Source organism: Hemiscyllium ocellatum, chromosome 2, assembly GCF_020745735.1.
Source record: "Hemiscyllium ocellatum isolate sHemOce1 chromosome 2, sHemOce1.pat.X.cur, whole genome shotgun sequence".
In the NCBI taxonomy this organism is placed as follows: Eukaryota; Metazoa; Chordata; class Chondrichthyes; order Orectolobiformes; family Hemiscylliidae; genus Hemiscyllium; species Hemiscyllium ocellatum.
In genome coordinates, this window is record NC_083402.1 from 596,352 (window position 1) to 620,183 (window position 23,832).

At 45.6% G+C, this 23,832-nt stretch overlaps 1 protein-coding gene across 2 annotated transcripts in view; it reads left to right on the plus strand.

Moving 5' to 3' along the window:
• LOC132826326 (excitatory amino acid transporter 1-like) overlaps positions 1 to 23,832 on the plus strand; it is a 168,272-nt gene that overhangs the window by 42,806 nt on the left and 101,634 nt on the right. For both annotated transcript variants that reach the window (XM_060842168.1, XM_060842177.1), the window contains exon 3: positions 18,510 to 18,647. In XM_060842168.1, the coding sequence (XP_060698151.1) occupies positions 18,510 to 18,647 (138 nt within the window). The remainder of the gene's footprint in view (positions 1 to 18,509; positions 18,648 to 23,832) is intronic.

Genomic DNA, 23,832 nt, shown 5'->3' on the forward strand with positions numbered 1-23,832 from the left:
AATCTGCTCCCTCTAATCTTGAGGCTATGCCCTCTTGTCCTAGTTTCACCTGCCAGTGAAACATCCTCTCTACCTCTATCTTATCATAAATTATCTTCATAATTTTACATGTTTCTATAAGACCTCCCTCATTCTTCTAAATTCCAATGAATATAATCCCAGGCTACTCAATCTCTCCTCATAAGCCAACCCTATCAACTCCTGAATCAACCTGTAGCTTTAGGGTACAGGACCTGGAGTGTAGGGAGGTTAGGAACATGGCATCAATCTCGAAGGAGGGTGCCTGTAAACAGGAAGATGGCTTGAAGTGTGTATACTTCAATGCCAGAAGTATACGAAATAAGGTAGGTGAACTTGCAGCGTGGGTTGGTACCTGGGATTTCGATGTTGTGGCTATTACGGAGAAATGGGTAGAACAGGGACAGGATTGGTTGTTGCAGGTTCCAGGGTTTAAATGTTTTAGTAGGGTCAGAGGTGGGGGTAAAAGAGGGGGAGGTGTGGCATTGCTTGTCAAAGATAGTATTACAGTGGTGGAAAGGACGATGGATGAAGACTCGCCATCTGAGGTACTTTGGGCTGAGCTTAGAAATAGGAAAGGTGAGGTCACCCTGTTAGGAGTTTTCTACAGGCCTCCCAATAGTGCTAGAGAAGTAGAAGAAAGGATTGCGAGGATGATTCAGGAGAAGAGTGAAAGTAATAGGGTGGTTGTTATGGGGGACTTTAACTTTCCAGATATTGACTGGGAAAGCTATAGCTCGAGTACGTTAGATGGGTCGGTGTTTGTCCAATGTGTGCAGGAGGGTTTCCTGACACAATATGTAGACAGGCCAACAAGAGGAGAGGCCATCCTGGATTTTGTTCTGGGTAACGAACCAGGCCAGGTGATAGAATTGGAGGTAGGTGAACACTTTGGGGACAGTGACCACAATTCGGTGACTTTTACTTTAGTGATAGAGAGGGATAAGTGTGCACAACAGGGCAAGAGTTATAGCTGGGGGCAGGGAAATTATGATGCGGTGAGGCATGCTTTAGGATGTGTGCTTGGAAATATAGGCAAAAGCTTCAAGGGAAGGGTGCAATCGATATGTGGAGCTTGTTCAAGGAGCAACTATTGAGTGTCCTTGATAAGTATGTACCTGTCAGGCAGGGAGGAAAGGGTCGTGCGATGGAGCCGTGGTTTAATAAGGAATTGGAATCCCTTGTAAAAGGGAAGAGGGCAGCCTATGTAAAGATGAGGCGTGAAGGTTCAATTGGGGCGATTGAGAGTTATAAGGTAGCCAGGAAGGATCTAAAGAGAGAGCTAAGAGCATCAAGGAGGAGACATGAAAAGTCCTTGGTTGGTAAGATTAGGGAAAACCCAAAGGCTTTCTATAGGAATGTCAGGAATAAAAGGATGACTAGGGTAGGAATAGGTCCAGTCAAGGATAGTAGTGGGAAATTGCGTGTGGAGGCTGAAGAAATTGGGGAGACACTGAATGACTACTTTTCGTCAGTATTCACTCAGAAACAGGACATTGTTGCCGATGTGAATATTGAGTCACAATTAATTAGAATGGATGGCTTTGCGATATGTAGGGAAGAGGTGTTGGAAATTCTGGAAAGGGTGAATATAGATAAGTCCCCTGGGCCTGATGGCATTTATCCTAGGATTCTCTGGGAAGCAAGAGAGGAGATTGCAGAGCCATTGGCCTTGATTTTTATGTCCTCGTTGTCTACAGGAATAGTGCCAGAAGACTGGAGGATAGCAAATGTGGTTCCCTTGTTCAAGAAGGGGAGTAGGGATAACCCTAGTAACTATAGGCTGGTGAGTCTTACCTCTGTTGTGGATCTTGGTGTCCATGTACACGGATCTCTGAAGGGCAAAGTCTTAGAGAGAATTGTAAGGGATAGGATTTATGAACATCTAGATAGGAATAATGTGATCAAGGATAGTCAGCATGGTTTTGTGAAGGGCAGGTCGTGCCTCACAAACCTTATTGAATTCTTTGAGAAGGTGACTAAGGAGGTGGACGAGGGTAAAGCGGTAGATGTGGTGTATATGGATTTTAGTAAGGCATTTGATAATGTTCCCCATGGTAGGCTACTGCAAAAAATACGGAGGTATGGCATTGAGGGTGAGTTGGAGGTTTGGATTAGGAATTGGCTGGCTGGAAGGAGACAGAGGGTAGTAGTTGATGGTAAAGGTTCATCTTGGAGTGCAGTTACCAGCGGTGTTCTGCATGGATCTGTTTTGGGACCATTGCTGTTTGTCATTTTTATAAATGACCTGGAGGAGGGGCTAGAAGGTTGGGTGAGTCAAGTTTGCGGATGATACGAAAGTCGGTGGAGTTGTTGACAGTGAGGAAGGATGTGGCAGGTTACAGCGGGATATAGATAAGCTGCAGAGCTGGGCAGAAAGGTGGCAAATGGAGTTCAATGTAGCTAAGTGTGAAGTGATTCACTTTGGTAAGAGTAACAAGAAGATGGAGTACTGGGCTAGTGGTCAGATACTTGGTAGTGTGGATGAGCAGAGGGAACTTGGTGTCCATGTACACAGATCTCTGAAAGTTGCCACCCAGGGAAATAGTGCTATGAAGAAGGCATATGGCGTACTGGCTTTTATTGGTAGAGGAATTGAGTTCCGGAGTCCTGAGGTCATGTTGCAGTTGTATAAGATTCTGGTGCTGCCCGTCTGGAGTATTGTGTGCAGTTTTGGTCACCATACTATAGGAAGGATGTGGAGGCACTGGAACAGGTGCAGAGGAGGTTTACCAGGATGTTGCCTGGTATGGTAGGAAGATCATATGAGGAAAGGCTGAGGCACTTGGGGCTGTTTTCATTGGAGAAAAGAAGGTTTAGGGGTGACTTGATAGAGGTGTACAAGATGATTAGGGGTTTAGATAGGGTTGACCATGAGAACCTTTTTCCACGTATGGAGTCAGCTATCACGAGGGGGCATAGTTTTAAATTAAGGGGTGGTTGGTATAGGACTGATGTTAGGGGTAGATTCTTTACTCAGCGAGTCGTGAGTTCATGGAATGCCCTGCCAGTAACAGTGGTGGACTCTCCCTATTTATGGGCATTTAAACGGGCATTGGATAGGCATATGGAGGAAAGTGGGCTAGTGAAGGTTAGGTGGGCTTGGATCGGCGCAACATCGAGGGCCGAAGGGCCTGTACTGCGCTGTATTTTTCTATGTTCTATGTTCTATGTTCAACCCAGTGAACCTTCTCTACACCCCCCTCCAGTGCCAGTACATCCTTTCCCAAGTAAGGAGACCAAAACTGCACACAGTATTCCAGGTGTGGCCTTTACAGCTGTAACATAACCTTCCTGCTTTTAAACTCAATCCCTTCAGCAATGAAGGACAAAATTCCTTTTGCTTCCCAATTACCTGTTGTACCTGCAGACCAACCTTCTGTGATTCATGCACAGGGACACACAGCTCCCTCTGCACAGCAGCATGCTGTAACTTTTGACCATGCAAGTAATAATCCTTTTTACTGTTACTCCTACCAAAATGGATGACTTCACATTTATTAACATTGTATTCCATCTGCCAGACCTTTGCCCACTCACGTGAAGTATCTATGTTCCTCTAGAAAGTTTCACAGTTCCCTGCACACTTTGCTCTGCCACTCATCTGCAAACTTTGACTCACTACACGTGGTCCCCAATTCCAAATCATCTAAATAAATTGTGAATAATTGCAATCCCAACACTGATCCCTGAGGCACACCACTAGTTACTGATTTCCAACCAGACTAGTCCTCACTTATCCCTACTCTTTGCTTCCTGTTAACCAATCCAGTATCCATGCTAATACATTGCCCATAACACCGTGCACCTTCGTCTAATGCGGCAGCCTCTTGTGCAGCACCCTGTCAAAGATCTTTTGGAAACCTAGATACACCACATGCACTGGGTCCCCATTGTCCACCTGCTCATAATGTCTTCATAGAATTCCAGTAAATTAATTAAGTATGACCTGCCCTTCATGAACATAGAACATAGAAAAATACAGCGCAGTACAGGCCCTTCGGCCCTCGATGTTGCGCCGCCCAAATCCTACCTAACCTACACTAGCCCAATAACTTCCATATGCCTATCCAATGCCCGCTTAAATGACCATAAAGAGGGAGAGTTCACCACTGCTACTGGCAGGGCATTCCATGAACTCACAACCCGCTGCGTAAAGAATCTACCCCTAACATCTGTCCTATACCTACCACCCCTTAATTTAAAGCTCTGTCCCCTAGTAACAGCTGACTCCATTAGCGGTAAAAGGTTCTCAGTGTCTACCCTATCTAAACCCCTAATCATCTTGTACACCTCTATCAAATCTCCCCTAAACCTTCTTTTCTCCAATGAGAACAGCCCCAAGTGCCTCAGCCTTTCCTCATATGATCTTCCTACCATGCCAGGCAACATCCTGGTAAACCTCCTCTGCACTCGTTCCAATGCCTCCACATCCTTCCTATAGTATGGCGACCAAAACTGCACACAATACTCCAGATGAGGCCGCACCAGAATCTTATACAACTGCAACATGACCTCAGGACTCCGGAACTCAATTCCTCTACCAATAAAGCCCAGTACACCATATGCCTTCCTCACAGCACTATTTACCTGGGTGGCAACTTTCAGAGATCTGTGTACATGGACACCCTCTGCTCATCCACACTACCAAGTAGCCTACCATTTGCCCAGTAATCCATCTTCTTGTTACTCCTACCAAAGTGAATGACTTCACACTTAGCTACATTGAACTCCATCTGCCACCTTTCTGCCCAGCTCTGCAACCTATCTATATCCCGCTGTAACCTGCCACATCCTTCCTCACTATCCACAACTCCACCGACCTTTGTGTCATCCGCAAACTTGCTCACCCAGCTTTCAAGCCCCTCCTCTAGATCATTTATAAAGATGACAAACAGCAACGATCCCAAAACAGATCCCTGTGGTACACCGCTAGTAACTGCACTCCAAGATGAACCTAGTCCATCAACTACTACCCTCTGTCTCCTTCCAGCCAGCCAATTCCTAATCCAAACCTCTAATGCACCCTCAATGCCATACCTCCGTATTTTTTGCAGTAGCCTACCATGGGGAAACTTATCAAATGCCTTACTAAAATCCATATACACCACATCTACTGCTTTACCCTCATCCACCTCCTTAGTCACCTTCTCAAAGAATTCAATAAGGTTTGTGAGGCACGACCTGCCCTTCACAAAACCATGCTGACTATCCTTGATCACATTATTCCTATCCAGATGTTCATAAATCTTATCCCTTACAATTCTCTCTAAGACTTTACCCACAACAGAAGTCAGACTCACTGGCCTATAGTTACTCGGGCTGTCCCTACTCCCCTTCTTGAACAAGGGGACCACATTCGCTATCCTCCAGTCTTCTGGTACTATTCCCGTTGACAATGACGACATAAAAATCAAGGCCAATGGCTCTGCTATCTCCTCCCTAGCTTCCCAGAGGATCCTAGGGTAAATGCCATCAGGCCCAGGAGACTTATCTATTTTCATCCTTTCCAGTATTCCCAAAACCTCCTCCCTACATACTTCAAGGCCATCCATTCTAATCACTTGTGACTCAATATTCACACCAGCAACAGAGTCCCGTTCCTGAGTGAATACTGACGAAAAGTATTGATTTAGTGTCTCACCAATCTCCTCCGCCTCCACGCACAACTTCCCACTACTATCCTTGACTGGACCGATACCTACCCTAGTCATCCTTTTATTCCTGACATACCTATAGAAAGCCTTTGGGTTTTCCCTAATCCTACCAACTAAGGACTTTTCATGTCCCCTTCTCGCTGCTCTTAGCTCTCTCTTTAAATCCTTCCTGGCTACCTTATAACTCTCAATCGCCCCAACTGAACCTTCACGCCTCATCCTTACATAGGCCGCCCTCTTCCCTTTCACAAGGGATTCCAATTCCTTATTAAACCACGGCTCCCTCACAAGACCCTTTACTCCCTGCCTGACTGGTGCATACTTATCAAGGACACCCAATAGCTGTTCCTTGAACAATCTCCACATATCTTTTGTGTTCTTCTCCTGAAGCCTGTTTTTCCAATCCACACATCCTAAGTCATGCCTCACCGCATCATAATTTCCCTGCCCCCAGCTATAGCTCTTGCCCTGCAGTGCACACTTATCCCTCTCCATCACTAAAGTAAAAGTCACCGAGTTGTGGTCACTGTCCCCGAAGTGCTCACCTACCTCCAAGTCTAACACCTGGCCTGGTTCATTACCTAGAACCAAATCCAGTATAGCCTCACCTCTTGTTGGCCTGTCTACATATTGTGTCAGGAAACCCTCCTGCACACATTGGACAAACACCAACCCATCTAACGACCTCGAGCTATAGCTTTCCCAGTCAATATCTGGGAAGTTAAAGTCCCCCATAACAAACACCCTGCTACTTTCACTCTTCTCCTGAATCATCCTCGCAATGCTATCCTCTACTTCTCTCGGACTATTGGGAGGCCTGTAGAAAACACCTAACAGGGTGACCTCACCTTTCCTATTTCTAACCTCAGCCCAAACTACCTCATATGGCAAATCTTCCTCCATCGTCCTTTCCACCGCTGTAATACTATCCTTGACAAGCAATGCCACACCTCCCCCTCTTTTACCCCCATGTCTGACCCTACTAAAACATTTAAACCCTGGAACCTGCAACAGCCATTCCTGCCCCTGTTCTACCCACGTCACTGTAATGGCCACAACATCGAAGTCCCAGGTACAAACCCACGCTGCAACTTCACCTACCTTATTTCTTATACTTCTGGCATTGAAGTATACACACTTCAAGCCACCTTTCTGTTGACAGGCACCCTCCTTCGAAATCGATGCCTTGTTCCTAACCTCCCTACACTCAAGGTCCTGTACTCTGAAGCTACAGGCCAGGTTCCCATGCCCCTGCAGAGTTAGTTTAAACCCTCCCAAAGAGCACTAGCTTCATGCTGCTTCTGCCTAACGGGACAATTTCTATTGAGATGCCTTGCTATTTCTTCCTTTATAACAGACTCAAGCATCTTCCCTCTACAGAAGTTAAACTAACCGGTCTATAATTGCCCATCTTTTGTCTACTGTCCTTTTTAAACAGAGGGATCACATTTGCTGTTTTCCAATCGGCTGGAACTGCCCCAGAGTACAGCAAATTTTGGAAAATTACTACAAGTGCACTTGCTATTTCTTCCGTCATCTCCCTGGGATGTATTCCATCAGATTCAGGAGACTTGTCTATCCTCAGTTCCATTATCTTGCCGAACACTACCATGATAAATGATTGTTTCCAGGTCCTCAGCGACCTTCATCGCTTTGTCAATTACTGACAAGTTATTCGTATCCTCCACTGTGAAGACAGATACAAAATACCTAATCAATGCCTCGGCCATTTCATCATATTCCATGACTAAATGCCCCTTGTCATCTGTAAAGGACCAATGTTTATTCCAGCACTTTTTTTTTGTTTTATATATTAATAGAAACATTTACAATTTCTCTTTATACTCTGTGCTAGTTTTTTTTTCTCATGTTCTATCTTACTTTCCTTTACGGCTCTTTTTTTGGCTTTCTCTTGATGTTTAAAGCTTTCCCAATGTTCTAGTTTCCTGCTGATCTTGGCCACTTTGTATGCTTTCCCTTTCAATTTGAAAGCCTCCCTTATTTCCTTAGACACCCATGGCGTATTACCACTTTTCATACAGTGCTTCCTTTTCATTGGAATATACTTTTGCTGAGCACTTTGAAAAATTGCTTTAATAGTTTTCCACTTCTCGTCAACTGTCCCACCAGAAAGTTTTTGTTTCTGGTCTACTTCAGCCAACTCCTCTTGATGTCTCCATCGTTAAAACACAGGACCTTGTTATTGAATTTTATCTTCACACTCTCCATCTGTATCCTAAATTCAGCCATACTGCGATCGCTCCTTCCAAGAGGATCCCTAACTATGAGGTCATTAATTATCCCTGTCTCATTGCGCAGGACCATCTTCGGTTCCATTACATACTGTTCAAGAAAACTATCGTGGATTCACTCAACAAATTCCTCCTCAAGGCTACTCTGACCAAGCTGGTTTGACCAATCAACTTGTAGATTAAAATCCCCTATGATAATTGCCGTACCATCTTTACAGGCATTAGTTATTTCTTTGTTTATTGCCTGTCCCAGTGTGATGTTTTTATTCGGCCGTCTATACACTACGCCTATCAGTGACTTTTTCTTCTTAGAATTTCTCATTTCCACCCAAATGGATTCAACCTTATTCTCCATAGAACCTATATCATCTCTCAGCACTGCCGTGATGTTGTCCTTGAATATCAGAGTGTCACCACTTCCCTTACCTTCCTGTCTGTCCTTCTGAATAGTCTGGTATTCCTGGATATTTACCTCCCAGTCATGACCATCTTGTAAGCATGTCTCCGTAATGGATATTAAATCATATTCATTCACAAAGATTTGGGCCGGAGTTCCTCCAGCAACCAACACTTGGTGCAGATGTGGTAACTGCAGTTTGTAATGGGATTAAACTCCACCTGCCATTTCTTTGGCAACTGATCTGTATCCTGCTGTATCCTTTGACAACATTCTACATCATCCACAATTCCACTCATCTTTGTATCGTCTGCAAACTTACTAACTGCAGGGTGATCAATATCCTTGTGGGGAGATTTGCTAGTGTCACACAGGAGGATTTAAACAGGGGGGTGGGATTCTGAATAAGAGAGGGACCACCGAGAAGTCAGGAGGAAAATACATCAGCCATGGAGAGCAAGTTTACTATTCACGATAGACAGGGGCACAGTAAAGGGAGGGAAACTAACTTCTGGTTTAAAGTGCATTTACATTAATGCACAAGGCCTGACTGGTAAGGCAGATGAGCTCAGAGCATGGATTGGCTCTGGGACTGGGATACTATAGCCACAACAAAAACATGGCTGAGAGAAGGCTAGGACTGGCAGTTTAATGTTCCGGGGGCAGGGTGGGAGGAGGTGTAATCTAGGTAGCTGTAAGAGTCGGTCGGTTTGTAGTAAATGTCTGTGGGAGTCGGTCGCCCGAGGTATGCAGAGATGAGTTCGGTGGGGCGGGAGCAGGCTGAGACAATGGGTCGGCCGGGGCAGTCAGGTTTGTGGATTTTGAGCAGGAGGTAGAAACGGCCGGTGCGGGGTTGTGGGACTATGAGGTTGGAGGCGGTGGATGGGAGATCTCCTGAGGTGATGAGGTTATGGATGGTCTGGGAGATGATGGTTTGGTGGTGGAGGTTGGGGTCATGGTCAAGGCTGACCCATTTTCTATCTCTGCATACCTCAACATGGTCCTGTCCCCCTTAGTCCAAGAACTCCCCACCTACATTCGGGACACCACCCACGCCCTCTACCTCCTTCATGATTTTCGCTTCCCCGGCCCCCAACGCCTTATCTTCACGATGGACATCCAATCCCTATACAGCTCCATCCCCCATCACGAAGGACTCAAAGCCCTCCGCTTCTTCCTTTCCCGCCGCACCAACCAGTACACTTCCACTGACACCCTCCTTCGACTGACTGAACTGGTCCTCGCTCTTAACAACTTCTCATTCCAATCCTCCCACTTCCTCCAAACTAAAGGAGTAGCCATGGGTACCTGCATGGGCCCCAGCTATGCCTGCCTCTTCGTAGGATATGTGGAACAGTCCATCTTCTGCAACTGCACTGGCACCACCCCCCACCTTTTCCTCCGTTACTTCGATGATTGTATTGGCGCTACCTCGTGCTCCAACGAGGAGGTTGAACAGTTCATCCACTTTACTAACACCTTCCACCCCGACCTCAAATTTACCTGGACTGTCTCAGACTTCTCCCTCCCCTTCCTAGACCTCTCCATTTCTACCTCAGGCGACCAACTCAACACAGACATTTATTATAAACCGACCGACTCCCACAGCTACCTAGATTACACCTCCTCCCACCCTGCCCCTGTAAAAACGCCATCCCATATTCCCAATTACTCCGTCTCCACCGCATCTCCTCCACTTCCCGCACCTCTGCCCTTGAACCCCGCCCCTCCAATCGCCACCAGGACAGAACCCACTGGTCCTCACCTACCACCCCACCAACCTCCGGATACATTGTATCATCCTCCGTCATTTCCACCACCTCCAGACAGACCCCACCACCAGGGATATATTTCCCTCCTCTCCCCTATCTGCATTCAGGAGAGACCACTCCCTCCGTGACTCCCTCGTCAGGTCCACACCTCACCCCCCAAACCCAACCTCCACTCCCAGCATGTTCCCCTGCAACCGCAAGAAATGCAAAACTTGCACCCTCACCTCCTTCTAAGGCCCCAATGGATCCTTCTATATCCATCGCAAATTCACCTGCACCTCCACACATATCATTTACTGTATCCACTGCAGCCAGTGTGGTCTCCTGTACATTGGGGAGACAGGCAGCCTACTTGCAGAACGTTTCAGGGAACACCTCTAGGATACCCGCACCAACCAACCCAACCCCAAAACTTTAGCTCCCCCTCCCACTCCGCCAATGACATGCAGGTCCTTGGCCTCCTCCATCGTCAGACCCTGGTCACACGACGCCTGGAGGAAGAGCGCCTCATCTTCCGCCTAAGAACCCTCCAACCACACGAGATGAATGTAGATTTCTCCAGCTTCCTCATTTCCCCTCCCTCCACCTTATCTCAGTCCCAACCCTCGGATTCAGCACCGTCCTCTTGACCTGCAATCTTCTTCCCGACCTCTCCGCCCCCACCCTCTCTGGCCTATCCTTCCACCTATCGTATTCCCAATGCCCCTCCCCCAAATTCCCTTGCCCCTACCTTTTATCTCAGCCCGCTTGGCACACCAGCCTCATTCCTGAAAAAGGACTTATGCCCGAAACGATGATTCTCCTGCTCCTCGGATGCTGCCTGGCCTGCTGTGTTTTTCCAGCACCACATTTTTCAACTCTGGTACTCCAGCATCTGCAGTCCTCACTTTCTCCTAGGTATTTATACTAGGTTGAGAGAAGGCGAGTCATGCCTCCAGAAGCAAAGGTAGCAGTAAAGAGGTGATAATGACAGTGCACGGAGAGATTATGGGCAGATTAGGAGCTGTGAATGATCAAGGTTGAAGCCAGTGCTGTGTGACAAAATATGTGGGGGATATTGGGGTGGGGGGGGGGAGGTAGGGGTGAAGCAGAGGCAAAATGGAAAATAGAGGAGAAGAGGAGAGGAAAAAGGTGATGAGAGAGTGGGGAGCGAGAGAAAGAGAGACAATCAAGAAATAAGAGATGCAGAACAGTGAAAAAAAATTTTAAAAATAAATAAAATAAATGAAATAAAATTACAGAGCAGAATGAAACAGAGGGGTCAAGATGGGATAATCATCTGAAGTTGTTGAATTCAGTGTTGAGACCGGCAGGCTGTAACGGGCCGAGACAGAAGATGAGATGCTGTTCCTCCAGTTTGCGTTGAGCTTCACTGGAACATTGCAGCAGGACAAGGACAGACATGTGGGTATGGGAGCAGGATCGTGGTTAAAGTGACAAGCCATGGGAAGTGAGGAGGAGCAGTTGCCTTTTGATAAGGGAGGACATAACAACAAGTGCTTAGAGAGGATCTAGAGTGCTTAAGGGATCATCAAATGATGATTAGAACTTAGAAACAAAAAGTGGATGGTTACCCTGCTGGGACTGCAGTATAGACCCCCAAATAGCCAGCAGGTACTAAAGGAGTATATATGTAGAGAGATTGCAGATACCTGTAGGAAAAATAAAGTAGCATTGGTTGGAGATTTAATTTCCCCTGTATTGACTGTGAAACCTGAAAGGGTTCAGAAAAGAGTTACAAGGATGTTGCCAGGGTTGGAGGATTTGAGCTACAGGGAGAGGTTGAATAGGCTGGGGCCGTTTTCCCTGGTGTGTCGGAGGCTGAGGGGGTGACCTTATAGAGGTTTACAAAATCATGAGGTGCATGGATAGGATAAATAGATAATGTCTTTTCCCTGGGGTGGGGGAGTCGGGAACTGTAGGGCGTAGATTTAGGGTGAGAGGGGAAAGATATAAAAAAAGACCTAAGGTGCAACTTTTTCACGCAGAGGTTGGTGCATGTATGCAATGAGTTGCCAGAGGAAGTGGTGGAGACTAGTACAATTGCAACTTTTAAAAGGCATCTGGATTGGTACAGGAATAGGAAGGGTTTAGAAGGAGATGGGTCGGGTGCTTGCAGGTGGGACTAGATTGGGTTGGGATATCTGATTGGCATGGACAAGTTGGACCGAAGGGTCTGTTTCCATGCTGTACATCTCTATGAGTGTATGACTGGGCCACCAAGAGTGTAAAAGGTCCAGATGGAGTGGAATTTGTCAAATGTGTCTCAGAAAGTTTCATAAATCTATATGTAGAAGGCTCTACTTAGGAGTGTGCAAGACTGGAGCTCCTCTTAGCAAACAAGGTTAGACAAGTGACTAAACTGTCAGAGAGCGCTTTGGGTCCAGTGACCAGAACTCTCTTAGTTTTAACAGAGGGACCAAGGAGTACAAGTACACAGTTCTTTGAAAGTGTTCCACAAGTTAAGGTGCTAAACTAGAGCAGGGCAAATTTTGGGGCCATTAGACAGGATCCACCAGCGATCAATTCGGTGAGTCTGTTTGAAGAAAAAGGAATGACTGACAATTGGGAGGCTTTTAAAAGTGCGATATCAAGAGTCTAGGGACAGTATGCCTGAGTGATATTGAGGTTCTGGTCAGGGGATGGCAGACTCCATCTACCAGCCCCTGAGAAAAGGAACAGGAAGTGACTTCATCACAGGAAATAACATCACCACAGGAAATGACATCTCCAACCCAAAGAAGCCCAAACATATAAATAGAAAGCAGGAATTTTCAGCATTGCTTTGCATGAGGTCCACTGAAGATCTGGAAATGAACCTTTCAGCTCAATGAGCAAACCTACATCCAAAATGTCCTCTCTTAGTACAGCTGTGAAATTCTCCTTAATCATCAATGCAACTCCTGCACTCTTTTTATGTCTCTCTGTCCCATGCCGAAACATCTGAACCCTGGAACATGGAGCTGCCATTCCTGTCCTTCTCTCATCCAATTTTCTGTAATGTACATTGTAGTCCCAAGTACTAATCCAGGCTCTAAGCTCATCTGCTTTACCTGTTATACATCTTGCATTAAAATAAATACACTTCAGACCACCAGTCCCGATATACTCATTCACCTGGTCCTGTCTCTTCTTCTTACTAGACTTACTTGATTTAGGCCCTCTCTTTCCTTCAAACATACCACACGCTGACCTACTTCTCTGGTTCTAATACCCCTCCACACCAGTTTAAACCCTCCCTCGTGGCTCTAGCAACCTCCCTACAAGGGAATTGGTGTCTTTTCCTGCCTTCCCCCAGTGACCTTTGATCTCCTTACTCATCAAGAACAAGATTCTGAAATTTGACATCACAACCTTCCACTTAAGGGTGAAGTCCAACTTCTCATTGAGCCACAGATTCCAAAACACACAGCTCTGAGGGGTGTAGGTGTTGCTCGCTGAGCTGTAGGTTTGATATCCAGATGTTTCATTACCTGGCTAGGTAACATCATCAGTGGCAACCTCCAAGTAAAGCGAAGCTGTTGTCTCCCTGCTTTCTATTTATATGTTTGTCCTGGATGGGGTTCCTGGGGTTTTTGATGATGTCATTTCCTGTTCGTTTTCTGAGGGATTGATAGATGGTATCTAGATCTATGGCGTTGTGGTTGGAGTGCCAGGCCTCTAGGAATTCTCTGGCATGTCTTTGCTTAGTCTATCCCAGGATAGAAGTGTTGTCCCAGTCGAATTGGTGTTTTTTTTCATCCGTGTGTAGGGCTACGAGGGAGAGAGGGTCGTGTCTTTTTGTGGCTAGCTGGTGTTCATGTATCCTGGTGGCTAACTTTCTTCCTGTTTGTCGTACGTAGTGTTTGTGGCAGTCCTTGCATGGAATTTTGTAGATGACGTTGGTTTTGTCCATGGGGTGTACTGGGTCTTTTAGGTTTGTTAGTTTTTATTTGAGAGTGTTGGTGGGTTTGTGTGCTACTAGGATTCCGAGGGGTCCTAGTAGTCTGGCTGTCATTTCTGAGACTTCTTTGATGTATGGTAAGGTGGATAGGGTTTCTGGCTGTGTTTAGTCTACTTATTGTGGTTTGTTCCTGGGGAATCTGCGGACTGTATTTTTTGAGTATTCGTTCTTCTTGAATACGTTGTATAGGTGGTTCTCCTCTGTTTTCTGAAGTTCGTCTGTGCTGCAGTGTGTGATGGCTCATTGGAATAGTGTTCTATTCCACCATTCCGACTGGGACAACATATCTATCTTGGGACAGGCTAAGCAAAGACATGCCAGAGAATTCCTAGAGGCCTGGCACTCCAACCACAACGTCATAAACAACACAGATCTAGATGCCATCTATCAACCCCTCAGAAAACAAACAGGAAATGACATCACCACAAACCCCAGGAACCCCATCCAGGACAAACATAAATAGAAAGCAGGAGACAACAGCTTCGCTTCACTTGGAGGTCGCCACTGATGATGTTACCTAGCCAGGTAATGAAACGTCTGGATATCAAACCTACAGCTCAACGAGCAAATCTACATCCTAAACCTCAACCTGAGCTACAAACCTTCACAAACCTTGCAAACACCTATGGGCGCAACATGCTACAACTGGCCCGAAGATGGGAAAGGAATGCCATCTGAGAGAGTTCCACCCGCGAATAACTGTACTTCCTGCATGAATGTTTGAGAAAACAGGTACTGCCAAAATGTCTCCAATACAAACCACCGATTTAAACACCTCAAGCCAGAAATTTAACAGAACAAAACAGTCGCAGAATGCTCCGAGAACTAATCAATGACGCCGACCACACGTTCCGAAAATACAACGGGGAAATTGCGTGCCAAAAACCATTATTCAAACAAACAACAAATCAAGAATGGACAGACGCAGTAGAACGAGCCATAAACACCAAACAACGACAAACACAGAAAAAGAAAAATTGGGACCTAGAACATATAGAACATAGAAGGATACAGCGCAATACAGGCCCTTCGGCCCTCGATGTTGCGCCGACCGAATCCTACCTAACCTATACTAGCCCAATAACTTCCAAATGCCTATCCAATGCCCGCTTAAATGACCATAAAGAAGGAGAGTTCACCACTGATACGGGCAGGGCATTCCATGAACTCACAACCCGCTGTGTGAAGAATCTACCCCTAACATCTGTCCTATACCTACCACCCCTTAATTTAAAGCTATGTCCCCTAGTAACACCTGACTCCATTAGCGGTAAAAGGTTCTTAGTATCTACCCTATCTAAACCCCTAATCATCTTATACACTTCTATCAGATCTCCCCTAAACCTTCTCTTCTCCAATGAGAACAGCCCCAAGTGCCTCAGCCTTTCCTCATAAGATTTTCCTACCATTCCAGGCAACATCCTGGTAAACCTCCTCTGCACTCGTTCTAAAGCTTCCACATCCTTCCTATAGTATGGCGACCAAAACTGCACACAATACTCCAGATGAGGCCGCACCAGAGTCTTATACAACTGCAACATGACCTCAGGACTCCGGAACTCAATTCCTCTGCCAATAAAGCCCAGTACACCATATGCCTTCCTCACAGCACTATTTACCTGGGTGGCAACTTTCAGAGATCTGTGTACATGGACACCAAGATCCCTCTGCTCATCCACACTACCAAGTAGCCTACCATTAGCCCAGTAATCCATCAAGAGAAAACTTGACAAACTCACAAAAGAAGACAAAACTGATAACACAGGGGCATGGATAAAGAACTGATCAGACCAGACCCTAACTGACACAGAAGAAGCTGTACTAGTAAAAGGATTAAATTTCAATTACCGAGACGCTGACAAGAAGGATTTCCTAGCGGCATTAGAGACCACATTGAATGACAACAACCTCACGGAAAAAACACAACAAACGATCAGACAGACAGTTGCACCTACTCTGAGCCGAAAGAGAGAAGGAAACAAACTGAACACACAAGAAAAGAAAGCCCTAGAAAACCTCTAAAAAGACAAAAACATTGTTATATTACCTGCAGACAAAGCTCAGCTCACAGTCATCCTGAACAGAAGGGACTATAGAGATAAAGCTAATGCACTACTCGCAGACACCAACACCTACCAACAGGTGGCACTAGACCCGACCCCACAACTAGGAATCAAAATAACATATCTCCTAAAAAAAATTACACAATTCCGCACAATTAAACAAGACGGAATTCCAGAAAATGAAACCCGACAGGACCAACACCCCATGATTCTACGGACTACCAAAAATCCATAAACCAGATGCCCCCCTTCAGACCCATAGTCTCACTACCCGGAACACCAACTTGCAGACTGGCCAAAGAACTACACGCAAGACTGAAATACCTAGATTCCTGAGGAAGGGCTTATGACCGAAACGTCAAATCTCCTGTTCCTTGGATGCTGCCTGACCTGCTGCGCTTTTCCAGCAACACATTTTCAGCTCTGAAATACCTAGTAGAAGAGTCATAGCACTCCATCCACTCCACCCAGGAATTCCTAAAAATCATCAAAAACACCAAAATAAAGGAAGACGAAACAATGATCTCATTCGATGTAACAGCACTGTTCACCTCCATCAACATCGACCTGGCAAAAGAAACACTTACCACACTTTTAGAACAGACCATCACACACACCCCAACCACCATCAATCATATTACCAACGAAAACACCATGAAGTTAGTGGACCTGTGCCTCACCACCCACTTCACCTTCAACAACATAATCTACAAACAAACCAACGGCACACCCATGGGATCTCCGCTATCAGGATTCATAGCAGAAGTGGTAATGCAAAGGCTAGAACAAACAGCCCTACCAACCATCAAACCAAAAATCTGGGTCCGCTACATAGATGACACCTTTGTCATCACAAAATGAAACAAGATAGAAGAGACATTTAACATCATCAACACCACTCTCACAGGCATAAAGTTCACCAGGGAGGAAGAAACCGACAACAAACTCGCATTCCTGGACGTCACAGTCGAAAGAAAGGACAACGGAGAACTACAAACCTGCGTATACAGAAAACCGACAAACACTGACCAAATACTTAACTACACCAGCAACCATCCCAACACACACAAACAAAGCTGTATCAGAACACTATTCCAACGAGCCACCACACACTGCAGCACAGACGAACTTTGGAAAACAGAGGAGAACCACCTATACAACGTATTCAAGAAGAACGGATACTCAAAATATACAGTCTGCAGATTCCTCAGGGACAAACCACGACAAGCAGACCAAACACAGCCAGAAACCCTAACCACCTTACCATACATCAAAGAAGTTTCAGAAATGACAGCCAGACTAAGACCCCTCGGAATCCTAGTAGCACACAAACCCACCAACACACTCAAACAAAAACTAACAAACTTAAAAGACCCAGTACAACCCATGGACAAAACCAACGTCATCTATAAAATTCCATGCAAGGACTGCCACAAACGCTACGTAGGACAAACAGGAAGAAAGTTAGCCACCAGGATACACGAACACCAGCTAGCCACAAAAAGACATGACCCCCTCTCCCTCGTAGTCCTACACACGGATGAAAAAAACCACCATTTCGACTGGGACAATACATCTATCCTGGGACAGGCTAAGCAAAGACATGCCAGAGAATTCCTAGAGGCCTGGCACTCCAACCACAACACCATAAACAAGCACATAGATCTAGATACCATCTATCAACCCCTCCGAAAACGAACAGGAAATGACATCACCACAAACCCCAGGAACCCCATCCAGGAGAAAGATATAAATAGAAAGCAGGAGACAACAGCTCCGCTTCACTTGGAGGTCACCACTGATGATGTTACCTAGCCAGGTAATGAGACGTCTGGATATCAAAAGTGGGTGGCACGGTGGCACAGTGGTTAGCACTGCTGCCTCACAGCGCCTGTAGATCCGGGTTCAATTCCCGACTCAGGCGACTGACTGTGTGGAGTTTGCACGTTCTCCCCGTGTCTGCGTGGGTTTCCTCCGGGTGCTCCGGTTTCCTCCCACAGTCACAAAGATGTGCGGGTCAGGTGAATTGGCCAAGCTAAATTGCCCGTAGTGTTAGGTAAGGGGTAAATGTAGGGGTATGGGTGGGTTGCGCTTTGGCGGGTCGGTGTGGACTTGTTGGGCCGAAGGGCCTGTTTCCACACTGTAAGTCTAATCTAAAAACCTACAGCTCAGTGAGCACACCTACACCCTAAACCTCAACCTGAGCTACAAACCTTCACAAACCTGCAAAAACACAGCTCTGAGCTTCCTTTCTATATCTGAAGTTAAATTACCTTGAATCAAATGTTATGCCAAGTAGAAAATGATTTAATTTTGTTTTACTATGAACTACAAACTGAAAAACTGAAGATGAGAATTTATTATATTCTGATTGGCAAATCAGCTCCCTCTCCCATTCTTCCTCCAGGTATCGTCCTCGGTTTCTGCCTCAGGAAGTATCAGATGAATTTTCGACAGATTAAGTACTTTTCCTTCCCTGGAGAGATCCTGATGCGTATGTTACAGATGCTGGTGATGCCCCTCATCATTTCCAGCTTGGTCACAGGTATAATCCTCTGAGCAATGTTAGTTCCTTATCCAATAGTCTCTCTCAAGTTCCGTCAATGCGACATCACTTTTTCTTTGTGTCAGCAATTTTCTTTACTAAATTGGAAAACAGAGAATGTGGATTTATATAGTACCTGGTAACATAGCACCTTTTAGAGACTAGGAGACTTGCCAAAGCTCTTCACTGACAATGATGACATTTTGAATTGCAACCATATTTGAAATGTAGAAAGACCACAGGATCTTTACAGAAATAAAATGCCACTTACAACGATGAATTGAATTGAATTGAATTGAATTGAATTTATTGTCACGTGTACCAAGGCACAGTGAAAAGCTTTGGAATGGAATTAATGACCAGGCAATCTGCCGTGATGTGTTTGTTTTCTTCTGTGCCAGAATAAAAGGTATCACTAAGTGGGGGAAGAGCCTATGGAGAGGAGAGGACAACAGCCAGAAACTAGGGACCTTGAAGAAACCAAACACATAGGAAAAAACAGGGAATGGGTTAGAACATAGCAAAGAATAAAGAACAAGGAACAGGCCCTTCGGCTGTCCAAGCCTGCCCCAATCATGATGAAGGGCTTATGCCCGAAACGTCGAATTTCCTATTCCTTGGATGCTGCCTAACCTGCTGTGCTTTAACCAGCAACATATTTTCAGCTGTGATCTCCAGCATCTGCAGACCTCATTTTTTACCCAATCATCATGCCCAAACTAAGCTTAAAAGAAACTTCTGCCCTTATTCGGTCCATATCCCTCTATTCCCTCCCTATTCATGGAACCATCTAGATGCCTCTCAAATATCACCAGCGTGCCTGGTTCCAACGTCTCTTCTGGCAGGTCTCTCCAGGAGAAAGTGAGGACTGTAGATGCTGGAGATCAGAGCTGAAAATGTGTTGCTGGAAAAGTGCAGCAGGTCGGGCAGCATCCAAGGATGAGGAGAATCGACGTTTCGGGCATGAGCCCTTCTTCAGGCATTCCTGCCTGACCTGCTGCACCTTTCCAGTTCTCTCCAGGCTCCAAACACTCTCTGTTGTGAAAGAATTCCCTCACATATCTCGCTTAAACTTACCCCCTCTCACCTTGAACCTGTGCTTCATTGTAATTGAAACTTCAACCCTGGGGAAAAAGCTTCTGATTACCCACCCTACCTATACCTCTCATAATTTTGTAGACTTTTATCTGGTCACCTCTCAGCCGCTTGTCTTTCCAATGTAAACAATCCTAGTTGTTTTAACCTTTCCTCATAGCCATAGCAGGTGAAATGTAATGTGAATAAGTATGAAGCTACCCTAAAAAACAAAAAGACAAAATATTTTTGAAGGGGTGGGAAATGCGAGTGTCCAAAGGGAAATGGGTATTCCTATCCATGCGTGTTTAAAAGTTAATATGCAGATACAAAGCAATTTGGAACTTAAATGGTAGTTTGGTCATCACTCAAAGGGATTTGAGTCCAGGAGAAAAGATATCCTCTTGTAGTCCTAAGGCCCAAACATCTTCAATCGCTCCATCAATGACCTTCCCTCTACCATAAGGTCAAAAGTAGGGATGTTCGCTGATGATTGCACAATGTTCAGCACCAGAATAATAGGGTAGTTATGGTAGGGGATTTTAACTTTCCAAACATAGACTGGGACTGCCATAGAGTTAAAGGTTTAGATGGAGAGGAATTTGTTAAGTGTGTACAAGACAATTTTCTGATTCAGTATGTGGATGTACCTATTAGAGAAGTTTCAAAACTTGACCTACTCTTGGGAAATAAGGCAGGGCAGGTGACTGAGGTGTCAGTGTGGGAGCACTTTGGGGCCAGTGACCATAATTCTATTCGTTTTAAAACACTGATGGAAAAGGATTGACCAGATCTAAAAGTTGAAGTTCTAAATTGGAGAAAGGCCAATTTTGATGGTATTAGGCAAGAACTGGTATTGGGGCAGCATGGTGGCATAGTGGTTAGCACTGTTGCCTCACAACGCCAAAGACCCAGGTTCATTTCCCGCCTCAGGCAATTGTCTGTGTGGAGTTTGCACATTCTACCCTTGTCTGCGCGGGTTTCCTCTGGGTGCTCCAGTTTCCTCCCACAGTCCAAAAAAATGTGCAGGTTAGGTGAATTGGCCATGCTAAATTGCCTGTAGTGTTAGGTGAAGGGATAAATGTAGGGGTGGGTTGCTCTTCGCAGGGTTGGTGTGGACTTGTTGGGCCGAAGGGCCTGTTTCCACACTGTAAGTAATCTATAAAAAAAACTTTCGAAAGCTGATTGGACGCAGATGTTCACAGGTAAAGGGATGGCTGGAAAATGGGAAGCCTTCAGAAATGAGATAACATGAATCCAGAGAAAGTATATTCCTGTCAGGGTAAAAGGAAAGGCTGGTAGGTATAGGGAATGCTGGATGACGAAAGAAATTGAGGGTTTGGTTAAGAAAAAGAAGGAAGCATATGTCAGGTATAGACAGGATAGATCAAGTGAATCCTTAGAAGAGTATAAAGAAAATAGGAGTATACTAAAGAGGGAAATCAGGAGGGCAAAACGGGGACATGAGATAGCTTTGGCAAATAGAATTAAGGAGAATCCAAAGGGTTTTTACAAATACACTAAGGACAAAAGGGTAACTAGGGAGAGAATAGGGCCCCTCAAAGATCTGCAAGGCAGCCTTTGTGTGGAGCCACAGAAAATGGGGGAGATACTAAATGAATATTTTGCATCAGTATTTACTGTGGAAAAGGATATGGAAGATATTGACTGTAGGGAAATAGATGGTGACATCTTGCAAAATGTCCAGATTAGAGAGGAGGAAGTGCTGGATGTCTTGAAACGGTTAAAGGTGGATAAATCCCCAGGACCTGATCAGGTGTACCCGAGAACTCTGTGGGAAGCTAGAGAAGTGATTGCTAGGCCTCTTGCTGAGATATTTGTATCATCAATAGTCATAGGTGAGGTGCCAGAAGACTGGAGGTTGGCAAATGTGGTGCCACTGTTTAAGAAGGGTGGTAAAGACAAGCCAGGGAACTATAGACCGGTGAGCCTGACTTTGGTGGTGGGCAAGTTGTTGGAGGGAATCCTGAGGGACAGGATGTACATGCATTTAGAACATGGATAGAACATAGAATAATACAGCACAGAACAGGCCCTTCGGCCCACGATGTTGTGCCGAACATTTGTCCTAGCTTAAGCACCTATCCATGCACCTATCCATTGCCGCTTAAAGGTCACCAATGATTCTGACTCTACCACTCCCACAGGCAGTGCATTCCATGACCCCACCACTCTCTGGGTAAAGAACCTATCCCTGACATCCCCCCTATACCTTCCACCCTTCACCTTAAATTTATGTCCCCTTGTAACACTCTGTTGTACCCGGGGAAAAAGTCTCTGACTGTCTACTCTATCTATTCCTCTGATCATCTTATAAACCTCTATCAAGTCACCCCTCATCCTTCGCCATTCCAATGAGAAAAGGCCTAGCACTCTCAACCTATCCTTGTACGACCTATTCTCCATTCCAGGCAACATCCTGGTAAATCTCCTCTGCACCCTCTCCAAAGCTTCCACATCTTTCCTAAAGTGAGGCGACCAGAACTGCACACAGTACTCCAAATGTGTCCTATACAGCTGCAACATCACTTCACGACTCTTGAATTCAATCCCTCTGCTAATGAACGCTAATACACCATAGGCCTTCTTACAAGCTCTGTCCACCTGAATGGCAACTTTCAAAGATCTATGAACATAGACCCCAAGATCCCTCTGCTCCTCCACCTTACTAAGAACCCTACCGTTAACCCTGTATTCCGCATTCTTATTTGTCCTTCCAAAATGGACAACCTCACACTTGACAGGGTTGAACTCCATCTGCCACTCCTCAGCCCAGCTCTGCATCATATCCAAGTCCCTTTGCAGCCGACAACAGCCCTCCTCACTATCCACAACTCCACCAATCTTCGTATCGTCTGCAAATTTACTGACCCACCCTTCGACTCCCTCTTCCAAGTCATTAATAAAAATTACAAACAGCAGAGGACCCAGAACTGATCCCTGCGGAACTCCACTTGTAACTGGGTTCCAGGCTGAATATTTACCATCTACCATTACTCTCTGACTTCGACTGGTTAGCCAGTTCTCTATCCAACTGGCCAAATTTCTCACTATCCCATGCCTCCTGACTTTCCGCATAAGCCTACCATGGGGAACCTTATCAAATGCCTTACTAAAATCCATGTACACTACATCCACTGCTCTACCCTCATCCACATGCTTGGTCACCACCTCAAAAGAATTCAATAAGACTTGTAAGACAAGACCTACCCCTCACAAATCCGTGCTGGTTGTCCCTAATCAAGCAGTGTCGTTCCAGATACTCATAAATCCTATCCCTCAGTACCCTTTCCATTACTTTGCCTACCACCGAAGTAAGACTGACTGGCCTCTCGTATCCCTATTCCCTTTTTTGAACCGGGGCACAACATTCGCCACTCTCCAGTCCCCTGGTACCACCCCCATTGACATTGAAGACAAAAAGATCATTGCCAACGGTTCTGCAATTTCCTCTCTTGCTCCCCACATAATCCTAGGATATATCCCGTCAGGCCCGGGGGACTTGTCTATCCTCAAGCTTTTCAAAATGCCCAACACATCTTCCTTCCTAACAAGTATCTCCTCTAGCTTACCAGTCCTTTTCATACTCTCCTCTTCAACAATACGGTCCCTCTCATTTGTAAATACTGAAGAAAAGTACTCATTCAAGACCTCTCCTATCTCTTCGACTCAATACCCAATCTCCCACTACTGTCCTTGATCGGACCTACCCTCGTTCTCGTCATTCTCATGTTTCTCACATACGCATAAAAGGCCTTGGGGTTACCCTTGATCCTACCCGCCAAAGATTTTTCATGCCCTCTCTTAGCTCTCCTTATCCCTTTCTTCAACTCCCTCATGGCTATCCTGTACCCCTCCAACGCTCTGTCTGAACCTTGTTTCGTCAATCTTATGTAAGTCTCCTTCTTCCTCTTTACTAGACATTCAATCTCCCTCGTCAACCAAGGACTGGCAAGGCAAGGACTGATTAGGGATAAATGGAGAAAGTGAGGACTGCACATGCTGGAGATCAGAGCTGAAAAATGTGTTGCTGGAAAATTGCAGCAGATCAGGCAGCATCAATGGAGCAGGAGAATCGACGTTTGGGGCA